General features: G+C 47.9%; 1 protein-coding gene across 4 annotated transcripts in view; it reads left to right on the top strand.

The window, feature by feature from the left end:
- Window positions 1–15,104, top strand: part of CYFIP2 (cytoplasmic FMR1 interacting protein 2) — a 56,204-nt gene that overhangs the window by 12,916 nt on the left and 28,184 nt on the right. For 3 of the 4 annotated variants that reach the window (XM_074883320.1, XM_074883321.1, XM_074883322.1), the window contains exons 6-18: window positions 515–696; window positions 1,002–1,098; window positions 1,798–1,926; window positions 3,286–3,390; window positions 6,541–6,632; window positions 9,507–9,624; window positions 10,494–10,613; window positions 11,263–11,388; window positions 12,409–12,575; window positions 12,851–12,998; window positions 13,337–13,490; window positions 14,016–14,172; window positions 14,906–15,002. In XM_074883320.1, the coding sequence (XP_074739421.1) occupies window positions 515–696; window positions 1,002–1,098; window positions 1,798–1,926; window positions 3,286–3,390; window positions 6,541–6,632; window positions 9,507–9,624; window positions 10,494–10,613; window positions 11,263–11,388; window positions 12,409–12,575; window positions 12,851–12,998; window positions 13,337–13,490; window positions 14,016–14,172; window positions 14,906–15,002 (1,692 nt within the window). The remainder of the gene's footprint in view (window positions 1–514; window positions 697–1,001; window positions 1,099–1,797; window positions 1,927–3,285; window positions 3,391–6,540; window positions 6,633–9,506; window positions 9,625–10,493; window positions 10,614–11,262; window positions 11,389–12,408; window positions 12,576–12,850; window positions 12,999–13,336; window positions 13,491–14,015; window positions 14,173–14,905; window positions 15,003–15,104) is intronic. The other variant, XM_074883323.1, reaches the window with a different exon arrangement.

Genomic DNA, 15,104 nt, shown 5'->3' with positions numbered 1-15,104 from the left:
TGCCAGCAGGAACAGGATGTGCTCACAGCCCCCTGAGCTCGGGGGTCAGCTGGCAAAGAGCACCAAAGCTTAAATTTAGCAGTTGCTACACTTGAGGCACTTGACAAAATAATACACATAGATTCCCAACAGAGCAATGAGCACGTGGCAACACAGCTGCTGTGGGCTCCAGGGACCTCTCCCCATCACTGCCTGTGTTTATAACTGGCTGCAGCTGGGTTTCACCATCCTTTTTAGGTTTTGTGTCCTGTAAGGTCTTTAAGAACATGGCACACGTGGGGCAGGTGCAAATAGAGGGTTTGAGCCTCCTTCTCCCCTCCAGCACTGACGATGTTTGTCTGCAGTGGTTTGTAACGCTGCTTTGTTTCATGGTGACAGTGGAGCCTCCATCCCCAGCAGAAAAATACTTTTGTTAAAGGAAGGGGGCAGTGGGTGGGTGAAGAGGGGTCTTAGCAGTGGTGTGATGACCCTGCATGAGCCAATGCTGGGATGACCCTGTCCCGCTGCCTTCCAGCGCAAGGCTATCGAGCGGTTCTGCAGTGAGGTGAAGCGCCTGTGCCATGCTGAGCGGAGGAAGGACTTTGTCTCCGAGGCCTATCTCCTCACTCTGGGCAAGTTCATTAACATGTTCGCTGTCCTGGATGAGCTGAAGAACATGAAGTGCAGCGTCAAAAATGACCATTCTGCCTACAAAAGGTGAGAGGGGACAAAGCAGTGGGAGTGGGGACAGGACTGTGCCTGGTCTGCAAGGGAGGACCTGGTCTGCCCAGCAGTGAGGTCAGGTGGACGTCAGGAGGCTGGAGGTTGGGTTTGTGTTTTGTCATAAGCTCTCTTTGTGATTTTAGGCAAATCTCTGAGTCCTGTTGTGTTTTGGTTCCCTCTTGGTAAAACAAGGAAAGAGCAGGGCTGTACTGCAGCTGCAGGTCAAACAGGGCAGATGGGTGGTGAGAGTCTCACATTGGGTCAGTGATCCTTGGTGACATTGGATTTCTCCCTTCCAGAGCTGCCCAGTTTCTGCGGAAGATGGCAGACCCCCAGTCCATCCAGGAGTCCCAGAACCTCTCCATGTTCCTGGCAAACCACAACCGCATCACACAGGCAGGTCCCTTTTCTCTGAACCACTTATCTTTCCCATGAGTAGAGAGAGGCAGTGATCTTGCCAAGGCTGACATCACTTCAGACCAGATTGTGGCAATAGCTGTTGGGTCATTGCCACCGACTCTGATGGTCTTTTGGTCAGGCTGTATAATTCTAGCAATATCTTCTTCTCATGGGTCATCCTGGGTGGCTTTGAAAGTCTCTATGTCAAAACAAAGATGAAGGTCTAAAAGATGCAAGAAGACCTCTTGGAGGGGGAGGTTCTGCCAGAACCTCTTCCCCTGTTTTCCCCAGGAAATCCATCCAGTTCATCTCTGTGATTGCATGGGGACTGCAGATCAGACCCCATGGCCCTCCATGCTCCACAGGCTCTATAGCTTCTGCTAATTAGGTAAAATATTGCACAGAGCCAGGAAAGAGTCAGAAAGTCTGCTTCTGACGCATCTTTCTTTACATCTCACTGTCTGATGTTTGGCTGTTATGATCAGTCTGAAGGGGAGAGCTGTCCTGCAGAAGTAAGGTTGTTCATTACAGGTGGTACCATGAGGTCAATCTTCCGCTAGTAACTTAAGAAAAGCACTCAGATGAGGTTTGAAGAAGCCTCTTATCATTCTACTCTTAATCCTTCAAATATGTTTCTCCCATGATTTCTGCTGTTCTCTGCCCATGTGGATAACGTGGCCCCTGTTGATGTTTCAGTGTCTGCACCAACAACTAGAGGTTATCCCTGGCTATGAGGAATTGCTGGCTGATATTGTCAACATCTGTGTGGATTACTATGAAAACAAGATGTATCTCACTCCCAGTGAGAAACACATGCTCTTAAAGGTGAGATTCGGCTATGCTTATGGGGCTGGGTGCTTGCGTAGTTTCATTTTTGTTTTAGTAAGATGAAATTCCCTTCCAGGACAATGTTTCTCAATTTTCTTTATTTTTTACTCCTTTGGGTTTACATGCATCCCTTCTCTGCAGAGCCACCATCCTCTAGACACATGAATTGCTATGAGGTGGGAAGGCTCTCTGCATGCAGCAGCAAAGTTGCCTTCCTCCTCTTCCTGTTTCCCTTCTGATCTCTGTTACTTTGTGTCTTCTGCTGCGATACCTCAGTTCCCCCATTTTCTTCCCTTTCAACTCTTCTTTTTAGCTGAACCGACTGGATGTGGCCGTGGGTCGGAGATGTCCCACCCCAGTGCTCTGAAGTGGCACCTCTGTTGGGCAGTGCCATGAGTTGCCTCTGTTCCTGCTGTAACTTGGACCTTCTCCCATCATTTCTCTGCTGTTCTTTCTGGCCTTCTCCCATATTCCCATAGAAAAATCTTCCTTCCTCTCTCCCTTTCATCTGCTCTTCCCCATCTCCATCTCTGTCTTTTTCCCCAGTCCTTCCCAAGGTTGACAGCAGCTCTGCCTGCCTGGGACATATGTGGTGATGGTCTCCAACTGGTGGGTGAGAGCACTGGTGGGTGCCCTGTGCTCTCCAGAGCTGGAAGGGGTTTTTCTGTTGTGCATGAATGATCATGGGCTTGACCTGGGTAACTATATAGGACATGCCAAAATCACCACCAACTTTGCAACTCTGAATTTTCTTCTTGATGCCCATTCCCAGCAATAATTCCCTGCAGAAGGCAGATCCTTCCAGGTTTAGTTTCCTGACTCTAAAGAGCCCTCAAGATGAACATGCCAAAGTATCTGCTTGTTTTGTATATTTGTCCTTACTGTCAGTCAGTTATTACAATGATTGCAGTCACTATTACCATAAGAACTTCATTACCACAGTATGAGTCAACTGTCCTTCTTTGAAGGATAAGGTGGGTAGTTCGAATATCTGTAATGATTTGTACTGAATTAAAGGGAAAAAATCAATCCAGGAGAATATTTTAAATGTTCTCAATTCTTCTCCAGGAGTAAATGTTTGCTTTTGGGTTATTGTCACGTGGGAGAGAGGAGGAACAAATTAGCAAAGTGAGCATCATGTGTTTTTGCACAGAAAACAGAAGCAATCCATCGTGTGTCCTCTGTCTACCATGTACATCCTTGCAGACACGTGCACGTTTCATACGGTCTTCTCCTGCATGTCAGGTGGTACAGGAGCCTGAAATGGGCTTTCCTCATGCTGAGTGATGGAGAACTGTCTTTGACTTGTGTTGCTGACTTCATGCTAATGAAACCTAACCTTTCCATCTTCTCCAGGTGATGGGGTTTGGCCTGTATCTCATGGATGGGAATGTCAGCAACATTTACAAGTTGGATGCCAAGAAGAGAATCAACCTTAGCAAAATAGACAAATTCTTCAAGGTCAGTGACCTGTCTGGGTGAGACTGGAGTTTATTGCAGACCAGTGAATTAGCGACCTGTACCATTGCACATGCTGCCAGGAAAAAACAAACCACAGGAGTCATTTACAGGTCCAGCAAACCCAAAGGGTCAAGAAATTATCTAGGCCAAAGGATGAGGAATGGGATTGCTGTGAACATGAGTGGGCACAGAGCTGCAACATGGGTGAGACGAGCGATGCAGGCCCTCGGTGCCATCGAGGCTGGGGATGGGTGAGCAGTGCCTGGGGCTGGCTCTGTTCCTGTGGTGCTGGAGCTGGGGAGCTGGTGGGAGCTGAGGACCGTGTACACCCTTGCTGGGCAGCCAGCTGCCGCGGCAGCTCTGCCTGCTTCCTGCCGAGAGGCAAAGGAGGGGGACGGCATGTGGGCTGTCTGTGTTGTGGATGAGGGAAGGGTGTGCCAGGCTGACATCGCTTCTGTCTCTTTGCATGTTTCTGAGGCAGGTTTGCAGTCTCCTGAGGAGCACTGTGATTTCAGGCCACTGGCAAACCTGGCTGGTTTGCTGAGGCCTGTGTGGGTGATGGTTGCACTCCCCTTTCCCTCAGCAAGCTGCTGAGCTGAGGAAGAGGAGACACAGCTCAGCACATGATCTGGCAGTCTTACTTTGTGTGTAAACTGTGCTCCCTGTAGGACAGAAAAAGCTTCTTGGGGAGCTTGTGTCAGCTGGGACTTGGAGGTGCTCAGTGAGTTCCTCAAAGGGCTCACCAGATGCTTTGATGAACCATTTTTGTCTTATATGAGAGCTGGGTTTTGGGGAAAGGCCCACGAGAACTGGATGCTCCCAGTGACAGGGTGGGAAGCAGCCGTGCAGCCTCCCTCTGCCCATGCACATGTGCAGCTGAGTCCAGCAGTGGGCTGGTCCACAGCTGGAGACCTGGCTGCATTGCCCCGGGGCCACTCAGCAGGAGAAAAGTTTGAGATAACCCTGTTGATTCCCCACAAAATCTGGTGTGTGTGAGCCACTGGCCACCAGTGGCAGATGGAGAGGGGGGCTGGCAGCCTGCGGCATTCGCAGGGGGAAATGCCACCTCCTTTCCATTGCGTCTGCGCACAGGCTGGGTCTGGGAGGCATTTCAGGTTTGGGGCAGGTCAGCTCTAAGAGGAATGGTGGGATCTGGCAAGGGACAAAGGTATTGGCAGCAAAGAATAACAGTATAGCAGGAGGATAGCAGAATAACTTCCCAGATGGAGCAATTAGTTTTCTTTTAGACCTACGGAGTTTGAGTAGTCCGTCCAGAGTCCTTTTGCCTCCACTGTACTACTAGTCTTTCTCCTGAGATGGAAGGATTAGGTTTTGTTACCAACAGTTGCTCCACAGGGAAAATGAGGGGATGATTTGGGGGGGGCGCACAGAGCACTTCTTCCCCATCAGTCTTTCAGCAGAGTGGATTCTCCCTGCCGCTTTACCCAGGGAGCTGCTGAGGAGCCTGAAAGAAGAGGTCGGTTGTGGTGACAGGGTAGAGGATGCTTCCTTGCCTATTGCCATGACTTGCAGTTTATAGATGATGTGCTGGGTCTGTGCAAGGGGAGGGAACAGATGAGCCCAGATAGCTGGTTTCATGAAAGGCTGGTGTACCAACTGCTGCGTCCACACCCTGAGAGAGTGGGGACCTATTAAACCCAGTCTGCATCATCTCCTGGAGACAGCTCTGAGAGCAGGGCTGAAATGCCTGCATAGGGGACTACGGGCAGATACCATGACCTCATGGACGGGGCGATGGCAATAATGAGGTGGTGGAATGCCCTCCCGTCACTGGGGAGACTGCTGAGGACTGCAGCTCTGCAAAGGTGATTTCTCATGCCATCCCTCGGAGTCGTCCAAGTTTTCCATGGTTCAGCTTTGCTGATTCAACTGAATCTCAGTTTAAATCAAGCCTGCAGTGTAATCTGTAGAGTTTGGTCATCTTGGTGCATTCAGACAGATTTGCTGTTCATTGCAAAGTGCTGTGGGCCATCAGAGAATCAGGTAAAATACCTTCCATTGCATGGAATAACTTTCTTCTTTCCAGCTTTTTTTCCGTTTGCACCTCTCCAACATCTGCTGTGGTCTCACCTAATCAGTTAAGTACCACTCCAGACTGTCAGATCTCAATAAGAAAAGGCCAACTACTCCTCTTACTACATCTGCTTATTGCCTTCTGATTAAATTTCTAGTGGATTGACCAGGAATTTGAGTAGTGAAAATGAACTACCCCTTCATTTAAACCTTTTATGAAAGCGCCACTGGGAATCCCTGATGACAGCATTACCCATTCTCCACACAAGCCAGCCTGGGAAGAGAAGCGTGATAATAGGACAGGGAATTTGCCACCATCTTCTCTGAATTTTGGGGCAAGGCTTTTGTAGCTGGGTGAAGTTGAAGCTTAATATTTTATTGAAGAAATGTCGGTAGCTCTTGGCTGAATTTTGTTTGCAGATGAAAGCTTAGTGAAGCAGGGACCTGACTGGGCTTGAGGTACATTCAGTGCACTTTGAATTTATTTCCCATCCAAATCCTCCTGAGATGTAGAGGGTGAGCGGAGCCATGTTATATTGCCAGTGTCTTTCTCTTTCTGGAGAAGTTTTTAAGACACATCACAAGCAGCTGCAGTGCCAAAGTACCGTCTGATTCCTTGTGGAAAGATGCCACATCCCTGGATGTCCAGGCAGCAAAGCAGCCTACAGCTCCCCTCTGAAGGGAGCCACAGCAACTTGCTGCCAAAATACAAACATGCCGGCTTTTCATCCCTCTGTTCTCTTGGAGGATTATGGTGGGAGGCAATAAGCCCTGCTCAGGAATACACCCCTCTGTTTTTGTTGTAAAAAGAGTCTTTCCTCTGGCCGGTTACAGCCCTGAGCCATTCTGGCCATAGCCTGCCTGGTACCAGCAATTCCAGGGTTCCATAGCACTCGTAGTGGGTGATTTTCTTGGCACAAAAAGCCTTGTGATCATTTTCAGTCGCTTCCTAGGTGTGAAATGACCCTGGGTCCAGGTTTGCACCTTGTTTTAAACAGCCTGACACTTTCCATAGCCTCAGAGACGCAGGATGCCATTTTGTAGTCCCTTGTATTGCGCTGAGGCCACGGGCTCTCTCTCCGCCGTGTTTCAACCATCTTTTGTTTTCTTTTCCAGCAGCTGCAGGTGGTTCCTTTATTCGGCGATATGCAGATAGAACTGGCCAGATACATTAAGACCAGTGCTCACTATGAGGAGAACAAATCCAAGTGAGTGCCTGCCATAATGTCTCTTGGCTTCTGTGTGTGTCCCGAAAGCCGTGGGAGCTGCAACTCTCCGGCGTGCGTGAGGTCTGTGCACGGGTACCCGTGTGTGTCCCTGTGAGGTGTGAGTCGCGGCGTGCCAGCTCTGTGTGCACGTGTGTACCTCCCTGTCCCTGCATGGGAAGATGTCCTTGCCGGCCCCCGAGTGCGTGCTTGTGCAGCCAGCTCTGAACCTACGTGTACCCATCCCCCTGTGTGCAGGCAGGGGAGCGGGCATGCCTGTACGTCTGCACCCACTGGCAAGGGCTGGGAGGGTGCTCGGTGGCCGGCAGCGAGGCAGGAGGAGGGGAAAGCGGCTGGCACACGGTGCGGGACAGCCGCTGAGTGCTTGCGAGGTGTGCGCGCCCGGAGGTGTGTGAGTGCGAGCGGTGTGTCCCTGCTCTGGAGAGATTTTAATCCACATTTTTCACCCCAGGGACAAAATCCTGCAGAGCATGAACACAGCAGTGGATCTCTTTGCAGTAGTCAGGGCATCTCCTCTAGCTCAGGCAGGTTTCATGAAGAAGGGCAGCAGGAATAAGGATTGAACCAGGGGTTAGATGCACTGGAAATGAATGAATATTGTGGGAGAAGGGCAGAAATGGAGTCTTTACGGCAGTGCTCAGGAGTGTAAAGCACCGCTTCGCAGCCTGGGTTCACAGGCAGTTTGCTGCTCCCGTCAGATGAATTTGCAGACGTCGTTTCAGATCACACTAGGCGTGTGTGAGGCCCCACTTGTCTTTGTAGCTTTGCATCACGCTGTTATTGCTAGAAAAATCATTGTTAAGTTTGGATATCCTTGTGTTTGCAACCACACATAAGTAAAGCCCGTCTGAGCTGTGTCTGGCTGTAGTGGCTGAGGGTAGCCCGGCTTTCACCAGTGAGTGGCCTTTCACTCATGGGACCATACCACGTGGAAGTCAGATTTCTCCAGCATCTGTGAGAAGCAGCCTAGCCAAGCTGTCTCTTCAGCAGGATAGGAACTAACCTGCAGTCTCATCTCTCCACTTCTGTTTGCTCGTCCCCTTCCACCCCGGAGGGTCCAGCTTTTCTTCCCACCATGTGGCTCACCCAGGAATGGCCCTCCCCTGCCCGCCCCAAGGCTAGTTGAAAAGTGCCAATTAATTGTTAATGAGAAATCTGAAAACAACGTGGCAAAACTTCCTGAGCAAAAGGTTTTCAGTTAAAATGGAAAAGAAAATGAAAAAAAATAAATCTATAAAATGTAAATTTAAATAGTATTTTTGAAAACTCAATTTAAAAGGAAAAAATTGTCTAAAAATTTGCACCTTTTTATCCCAAATTGTTCAGAAAGCACATTTCAACAAAACATGTCAGCTGTATTCATTTTCTCATCTCAAAACCAAGGTAGCTCGTGGGCTGTTTACCTGTGCACAATTTTAATGTCTGTCTTGAAATCTGTCTTACCAGGTCTGTGTGCTGTACCTTACTAACCAATGTTTCTTCCTCACTCACTTGCTTTCCCAGCAAATTGCATGGGACTCTCAACACTAACTCTGCCAAGGTGGTTCCATATAATCCCCATTTCCTACTAATATTGTTTTTGTCACTTTCTTTCCCTCCCTGTCTCCATGAAAGTGGAATTAATTGGTGTTTTTCCTGCATGGCACTTTGTTTCTGCACTGTGGACTAGGTTGTGTGTGGCAGGGAGGGTTGGTGCAGCCCTGGCCATTCCTGCTAACCTGCCGATTGTCCGGTGGGGAGCACAGGACATTGAAACGGGTAAGAGTCGAGCGATGGGACTGTGGGAGGATGGATTTCACAAGGGATGACATGGCCCAGCACTTCCAGGATCTTCTACCACCACAAATATTGGCAACAAGTGCCTTGCAGTTAACTGTAGGAATATGTCTTCATGTCTATATCCATAATCAGAGGCAGGTTTCGCACCTTCCTTTTGTACAGCCAGTCTAGACTGGAGAAGATGACTATCTATCGTAAGATGGACAATTATTTAGGGGGGGAAAATAGCATGATCTGAGCTTTTACATTGTGATGACAGAGTAAGACATGAAAGTCTCACTGACAGACATTGCTTGCACAAAGCATTTTGGTGGAGCTGTTCTGGTTCTACATCCGTGGCTAATACAGAATGGGGAAAAAGGAGGTGTTAAATAGACCTGATTTGCACCATTTCTTCATACGACTGTGCCTTTGGAAGGGGAATGCTGCCTTCTTTTAGGATGTCATTTCTCTGTTACACGGTACATGTGGCTCAATGCAAATGAAAATCTAGTTCATTTAATCATATTCTGCTCATCATTTGTACTCGGGGTTGTTCCCTGACCTGGCAGTATGAGCCAGAACCAAAAACACAGTGGGAGGGATATTCCCTTGCTGGCCCCTTCCAGAGTTTTTCCTTGCAGGAGAAGGCAGCATGACCCAGCCATTTCAGACCTGGGGGGATGACCTCTAAAGGGATGATTATCCTTAGGTTTAGCAGAAAAGATGCAAACAATGAGGGGTCTTTGCAGTTCATCCTTCCCTGAAAGCTTGTCCAACAGTAGCCTGGAAAATAGCCATGTCTGCCAATGGGGGTAGGTGACCCCAACATGGAGAGCAGCCTGCAGGGTGGATGAAGCGGAGATGTTCAGGCTGAAAGGTGAGACAAGTGTCTCCAACATGCTGTGAGAGACCACCTCTGGAAGACCCCACACACCAGGGGACATGAGAGATATGACACAGGCTGACATTTGCCCTGAAGGTGGCATGTCTTGAGCATGTTGAAGTGAAGAGAGCAGTTGAGCGCAGGGCTTTGTCCTGGGGGTGTCTGCGTGGAGCCCTGTGTCCTGTCCTTGAAACCCTTGCTTTTTTGCCCAGGTGGACATGCACTCAGAGCAGCATAAGTCCCCAGTACAACATCTGTGAGCAGATGGTCCAGATCCGAGATGACCACATCCGCTTCATCTCAGAGCTCGCTCGCTACAGCAACAGCGAGGTAAGCTCAGTGGGTAGTCACCGTAATCAGCCTTGTTAGATGGACGAGGCTGGGAGAGGACATGTGGCAGTAGTAGGGTTTGCCAAGGACATACAGTGAGGAGGGAAGAAGAACACAGGTGGAACAAACCATTTCTTGATCCAGCAATAAAAAAGCAAGTTACAAAAGTCACCTGCAGGTGCAAAATTATGTGCACCAGAAGATCTACTGCCACAGCTTATGCTCTTTGGTCACTGATTCGTTAAAATAGGAAGCAGGAAAAATTTTTCAATTAAATGTTTATTGTCAGCCAGGTGGCAGAACACTCATGACTTGCAAATGAGTCTTTTCTATTACACAGAGCTATTGGTCAAGGCTTGGAGGAAAGTTCACGAGGCATTTCTGTTCTTTTCACTACTGAACGTCAGCGCCCCCTCTGATGCCATTGTGACTGGGTTTTGCAAATTTGTGATACTCATTCATCAGTGTTAGTGTAATGAATTGTTAGCATTCTCAGCCCTTTTTGGCATTTATAAATGCTTATTTGAACTTTAAATCAGTAAAGAACTCTCAAGGATTTCAGTAGTATTAGACCATCAGAAAGGAATGGGAAAGTGGAATGAAAACAGTTATTTGCTCTGAGGTGACAGGTCAGACTCATTTTTCTGTAGGAAATAAATTGACTGCCTGGGTAAAAAGAGCCTTGACAAGTTATACCCCTTTTCCTGAGGGACAGTATATCCACTGCTCAATTTTAGCTTGATCATAAGGTCATGGGGAATTCATTTCAGCTGGGATTTGAGAGAGAGATCTGTGGTTGCTCTTTGGCTCGGTGAAGCCTCTGCAGGAAGTTTCTGAATCTAGTCCTGACGTCATGTGATGTTCTCCAGGTGGTCACTGGCTCAGGACTGGACAGCCAGAAATCAGATGAAGAGTACAGGGAGCTCTTTGATCTCGCTTTACGGGGACTGCAGCTGCTGTCCAAGTGGAGTGCCCACGTCATGGAAGTGGTGAGTGCATCCATGGAAGTGCTGAGTGTGTAACGTCCTCCTCTTCCCAGGTGAGCGTGAACGTTTTAACATGGCACGTAACAAAGACTGTGGAAAGGTGAGCTTGCTTTCATGCTACCAAACTTTAAGCCACTAACAGACACGCTGAGATCAGGCAGCTAATGACCTTGAACACCCTCTGTACAAAACGGAGAAGAGCTTGTTCATCTCATTGTGGACATGAGCCACCCTTTGCGGGTGCTGGAGTGTCTACATCAATGTTAGAGGGGGACTGGGGGACTGTTCTCCTAACGTGAACACCTTGGTTAAGTACTGAAAGCTGTTTGGGATGAGTCTGGATCTTGAGCAACTAAAACTGTAATTCAAATGATGATGAAAATTCTTAATTTGGAAAATTTCAACCACATCTCAACAGAAGTCCGTGGATGGCAAAAACTCAGTATGACTGGCAACCACCCAAATAAACAAAACCAATATTCAGTACAGTGATAATAAAGCCAGGAAGAAGCACAAATTCTGCTCCCAAAGGAATGTCAAACAACTGTAGTAACATCTAGGGAGCGTTTTCCTGGCACAGGGCCCTCTTCAGTCTTTCCAGCCTGGCTTCTTACTCATTGCAGTGTTGACAGTGTCTCTTTCCATCTTCTAGTACTCTTGGAAGCTGGTTCATCCCACAGATAAATTCTGTAACAAGGATTGCCCAGGAACAGCAGAAGAGTATGAGAGAGCCACCCGGTACAACTACACCAGTGAAGAGAAGTTTGCCTTTGTGGAGGTAGGTGCCAACTGCACAAAAGTAAGAATCAGCCAGGGCTGGTTTCCTGTCCATGTTCCTCAGGCCAGGGGAAGAGGAGGGAAGAGCATCTCACCACGCTCAGCTGGTTCCTCATCCCTGTGGCCTACATTAAGGGATTAAGGTTTTTCACATTCCTGTGGCCCTTAATTTGCCCAGAACTAAGGGGCAAATTAAATTCTTAGGAGCTCCTACTGGGATAGAAACACTGCACCAGTGCATGATGAGAGCAACTCTCCTCTCTTCCTGATCCTCCTCTTCATATGCTGTGTTTGTGTGCTGGAGAAAAACAGAAGTGAATCCCTATATTTTCTTAATATTGCTGTATTAAGCCTCTCCTGACCTGAAAAAGGAGTTCAGGACTCCTGGCAAAAAAAGGGTGTGGCCTTGCAGAGCAACACAATCTGGAGCAACATCAGGAGCTACGTTCAGGCACTGTGCAAACACAAGAGATTCTCAGCCAGTCCCCAGGACCCATTAACTCTTAGTCTGGCTTCTGTGAACAGTGGGGATAGTCCTCTGAGCCTGGTTGTGGGAGACCCTCACACCTTCATCTTGCCTTGCACAGTCCGGGCGGGTTTGAATATTGCCTTAATTTTTGTGGCTCGCTCCCTCCTGGGAATTGTCACTGTACTCTTGTATGAGGAAGACTGTGCCCCGGTGCAGATGCAGGTCTGTGCAAGCCATGCAGCTGCACCCATGTGTGGAGCACGTGCAGTTTCCTGGGATTGTGTGTTATTAAAGATATCAAGAGATCAGGAGTAGAAGCAGAGCTTCCCAAGGGATGGGGGACATTTGCAAGAAACTGGTGGTATAAACGCTCTCCTCAGCTTGTTGTGATCTGTAAAGCATCTAACATCAAAAAAATTAGCCACCTAATTACTGGACCTAAGTTACATGAGTAGAATTCATTTAGTCCCAAATTCTATTAATGTTGGATTTATGGAGCTCTTCATACAGTGGAAAAATAGCAAATACATCTGTTTTTAATTTTTGCTTCAGGTAATTGCCATGATCAAAGGTCTGCAAGTGCTGATGGGCCGGATGGAGAGTGTCTTTAACCAAGCCATCCGCAACACTATCTATGCAGCCCTGCAGGACTTTGCCCAGGTGACCCTGCGAGAGCCGCTCAGGCAGGCGGTCAGGAAGAAGAAGAATGTTCTGATCAGGTCAGTCTGTCCTTGAATGTAGTGCAAAGCCCCTGTATTTGTGTAATACATTTGTACTATATAAACATGTGGCCCTGCATCCACCTCAGGGTGTACAACCAGCCAGTATACCTTGGCCAGCAGCACTTTCGGAGGTAGCTTTTGGGCATGAGTCCTTCAATAATGACAGTGTATGTCCCCACCTCAGATACTTTTCCTCCCATATGTGCATAGCAGTGAATATTTTCATCTTGAAGTAGAATCAAGCTTAAGCACTACTTTCCCACCCACTCCAGTGTCCTTCAGGCAATTCGGAAGACGATCTGTGACTGGGAGGGAGGTAGAGAGCCTCCAAATGATCCTTGCCTGAGAGGTGAGAAGGATCCTAAAGGTGGATTTGATATTAAAGTCCCACGACGAGCAGTAGGACCATCAAGTACGCAGGTATGTAAATGTCCATCTCCTGTGTAGGGAATTAGAGGTCTTACAGCCATATAGGTGTCTCCCACACTGTGGATTAGCAGCTGTTTCCATGGTCTGTTCCACAAAGTCTTCACACTGTTGTGTGTTAAATGTTGCTCTGGTGCCTAATTTGTTGTATAGTTCCCAAAGCCTCCATTTTTAGGGGTCTAATTATTTCTAGCTCAGAAAGGTAGTGGCTTATGGGTGCAGAGAGTAGTAGCCACCTGGGAGAAGTGTTATTTTTTGTTGCAGAGCACCATGGCTGTGTGTGGTCATGTCTCACTGCAGAGAAGTAACTGCATGTCAACTTTCTTCCAAAGCTTTACATGGTGCGGACCATGCTGGAGTCCCTCATAGCAGACAAGAGTGGCTCAAAGAAGACTCTGAGGAGCAGCTTGGATGGGCCGATAGTCTTGGCCATAGAGGAGTTCCACAAGCAGTCCTTCTTCTTCACCCACCTTCTCAACATCAGTGGTGAGGTTATGGCAGGGGGAGGCTTGCATGCTCAGAAAGGTAAAGGTAGATCAGCTTTGCTCCTCATGGACCTATGCAGAAGATTTTCCTTGATTTTTCAAAAATGTCCTACTTCTGCCTGATTCAGGCGTATTTCTAGGTAGTAATCATTACGTGAACAGGAATGAGTCAGCAATAGCAAATAGCCACAGGTGGTAGTTTATTTTCTAGGACTGGAGTTTTCTTTCTGTACCAGACAGCCTTCTGAGCCATTGGGCACAGAAGAAATCTTCTAGAGTAACTCTAAGCCATTGAAATGTTCTCCCTGGAGCTCTTAGTGCAAAAGGAATGATCTTTTCTTTCTTCTTCCATTACATGCTCAGACAGCATGGACATGGTCTGGGTTTAAAAACAGAGACATCCTAGAACAGTGTTCCATACAAGAAGCTGCAGCAGCTGTCTCTTGTGCACTTCCCTCTCTGCTGCCTCCATGAGGGTAACGTGGGTGCCCTCCCATTTTGGGGGGATATCTTCTTTGTGTTTTAGAAGCACTGCAGCAGTGCTGCGACCTGTCCCAGCTCTGGTTCCGGGAATTCTTCCTGGAGCTGACCATGGGCCGACGCATCCAGTTCCCCATTGAAATGTCCATGCCCTGGATCCTCACGGACCATATTCTGGAAACCAAAGAACCCTCCATGATGGAGTAAGAGTTGATGGGCTGCGTTGGGACTGTGCATGTTCTGGGGCTTGGGATTTTGTTTTGGAGAAGGGTAGGCTGGTGATGAACAGTCTTTTTTATGTAGGAGGGAAAATAGTTGTTTCTTGACTTGCTGTCACATGAATGGGTACTGTATGAATACCTCGTTAGCAGGCACACACGGGCAGCTTCCTGGCACTGACACTTATGCATCATAAATGAGCAGTTGGCAACTGCTCTATTCGGATGTGGGCACAACTTGGTGGTACCGTCATCTGCATGCAGCAGTCAGACAGCATGTGCAACCACAGGGATGGGGGCCCTGGCTAAGGCACCTAAACACTTTTTTTTTCTATATATATATGTGATAAATTATGAGAGGAATTTCTGTTATGCAAGTGTAATTACATTCATAATACCTTCCTCATTAGGAAAACTTTGTTTTCCATTTTATGGCCATGCTCAGAGCACTCTGTGGAGTGAGGGCTTTTTTAAGGGCAGAGAAGGAGCAAGTCTTGATTGAACAAGTCACAGTTAGCTCAAATCCAGATCTGTTCTAGCTGCTTCCAGCAGGACACAAGGAGCAAGAGGGAGCATTTGAGGGGCTGGAGGAAGTGGAAGTGATAGGAGTGAAGTCAGAGAAAAGCCATTTTTTGCACCAAGCAAGGTACATGCACTGGCTGCCGTTTATGCTGATATTATGCTTAATTTAAGACATGCTCTGTCTTCTTGCCCTCAGGTACGTACTATACCCTTTGGACCTCTATAATGACAGCGCATACTATGCCTTGACGAAGTTCAAAAAGCAGTTCCTATACGATGAAATTGAGGCTGAAGTAAGTTCTCTTCATCTTTATTGTATGGAAGGAGCTCACTGGGGTCACATTGCCCTCTTTGACAGCCCCACCCAGCAGTTCAGTGAATTCATTATAGGCATC

Source organism: Strix uralensis, chromosome 14, assembly GCF_047716275.1.
Source record: "Strix uralensis isolate ZFMK-TIS-50842 chromosome 14, bStrUra1, whole genome shotgun sequence".
In the NCBI taxonomy this organism is placed as follows: Eukaryota; Metazoa; Chordata; class Aves; order Strigiformes; family Strigidae; genus Strix; species Strix uralensis.
Note: the sequence above shows the minus strand (reverse complement) of the source record. Positions and strands in the feature narration are given on the sequence as shown.